At 38.4% G+C, this 1581-nt stretch overlaps 1 protein-coding gene across 1 annotated transcript; it reads left to right on the forward strand.

Annotated features, from left to right (window-relative positions):
• Nucleotides 1–323: 323 nt before the first annotated feature.
• On the forward strand, nt 324–1274 carry LOC128124231 (vomeronasal type-1 receptor 4-like). The gene has a single exon (XM_052760411.1). It carries the CDS (start codon nt 333–335, stop codon nt 1272–1274), a length of 942 nt encoding a protein of 313 aa, XP_052616371.1. The 5' UTR covers nt 324–332.
• The last annotated feature ends 307 nt before the right edge of the window (nt 1275–1581 follow it).

Consider the following 1581-nt stretch of genomic DNA (forward strand, 5'->3'; position numbering starts at 1 on the left):
CATATTGTTCCAGATGCTGCAATTTTCTATGAAAGTTAATGGTTCTTCTTCAATCAATGTGTGCATTCTGAGCTATTGATTAATCTCTTAGGAACATACACAGAAAGTGACTACTTCAATCAAAACTTTTGGGAGAGATCTTTTTGTGTGGTCTAGGCTGGCCTTGAATTCCTGAGTTTAGAGGACCCCCTCTTTAAGCTTATCAGTAGCTCAATGGTTTAATGGTGTCCTTTTTTTTTCTTTTATCACAAGTGATGATCATTTGTGGTTATTCATTTTGACCAGAGATGTAGCAGGGAGACAATATAAAGGAAGTTGTTCTGAATTACAGAATGGACTTCTGGATTCTTGCAATCAGAATTATTTTCTTATCACAAACTACAATTGGAATTCTGGGGAATTTCATTCCTATATTCTACTATCTAGTCCTTTACTACAGAGAATGCACATTAAAGCCCACAGATTTGATTCTCATGCACCTAATGGCAGCCAATGCATTGATCATTCTCTCTGCAGGAGTATCTCATACAATGGCAGCTTTTGGGTTTAAACAGTTCTTGAATGAATTTGGATGCAGGCTCCTACTATTCATTCAAGCATTTGGCCGTAGTGTATCCATTGGCATCACCTGTCTCTTAAGTGTTTTCCAGGCCATGGTCATCAGACCCAGGGAATCCTGTTGGAAGAATCATAAAGTCAAAACTGTAAATCACATTGGATGCTCCATTTCCCTCCACTGGATCTTCTTCATGTTCATAAATTTCATTTTCTTTCTGTACCCATTTATCAAACTTAATAGCAAAAACATGACAAGAAAACGAGATTTTGTATTCTGCTCTATTTTAGGGCGTGATGAAATCAGTGACTCTCTCTATGTAGTATTGCTGGTGTGTCCTGAAGTCTTCTTTGCTGTTCTCATTGCCTTGTCCAGTGGCTCCATGATTGTCTTTCTGTACAGACACAGGAAGAGGGTTCAACACATCCACAGTTCTCATGGTTCCAGCAGAATTTCTCCTGAGTCCAGAGCCACCCAAAACATCCTGGTCCTGGTGTCTACCTTTTTGTTTTTTTATACACTCTCCTCCATCTTACGAGGCTGCATTGCTCTTTTGCATAATCACAATTGGTGGCTGGTGAACATCACTCCGCTCACTTCTCTGTGTTTTCCATCTTTTGGACCCTTTGTTCTTATGAATCATTATTCCATTCTGTCAAGGCTTACTTTGATATGGATCAGGAATAAAAATAATTTAATCTTATTTAAAGTACATTAATGATGATATGTTCTGTGGGAGATACAGTTTTTTACTTAAATATCATCCCCAGAATGTCAATACAGAAAGTTAAATAGGTAGGGTCTTGTCTTTCAAAGATAAACCAAAATGAGCATGAGAGTTTTGTAAGTTGGTTGAATTAGTAGCCTACATGAATCTCATAGCTACTAGATTATCACCTTGCCTACCTGACATACACATGAGCTAGGCAACCAGCTAATAAAACCAATCAAATTGCACCTCTTGGGGCTTTCATCCTGTTGGGGCATCTTCACTGCTTGATGATTTCACAGACACCTTGATTGAC

Source organism: Peromyscus californicus, unplaced genomic scaffold, assembly GCF_007827085.1.
Source record: "Peromyscus californicus insignis strain IS unplaced genomic scaffold, ASM782708v3 Scaffold_4__1_contigs__length_199733344, whole genome shotgun sequence".
Taxonomy (NCBI): Eukaryota; Metazoa; Chordata; class Mammalia; order Rodentia; family Cricetidae; genus Peromyscus; species Peromyscus californicus.

Bases quoted from the DNA above. Each gene is read 5' to 3' on its own strand.
- LOC128124231 (XM_052760411.1), top strand. From the start codon at position 333: ATGGACTTCTGGATTCTTGCAATCAGAATTATTTTCTTATCACAAACT.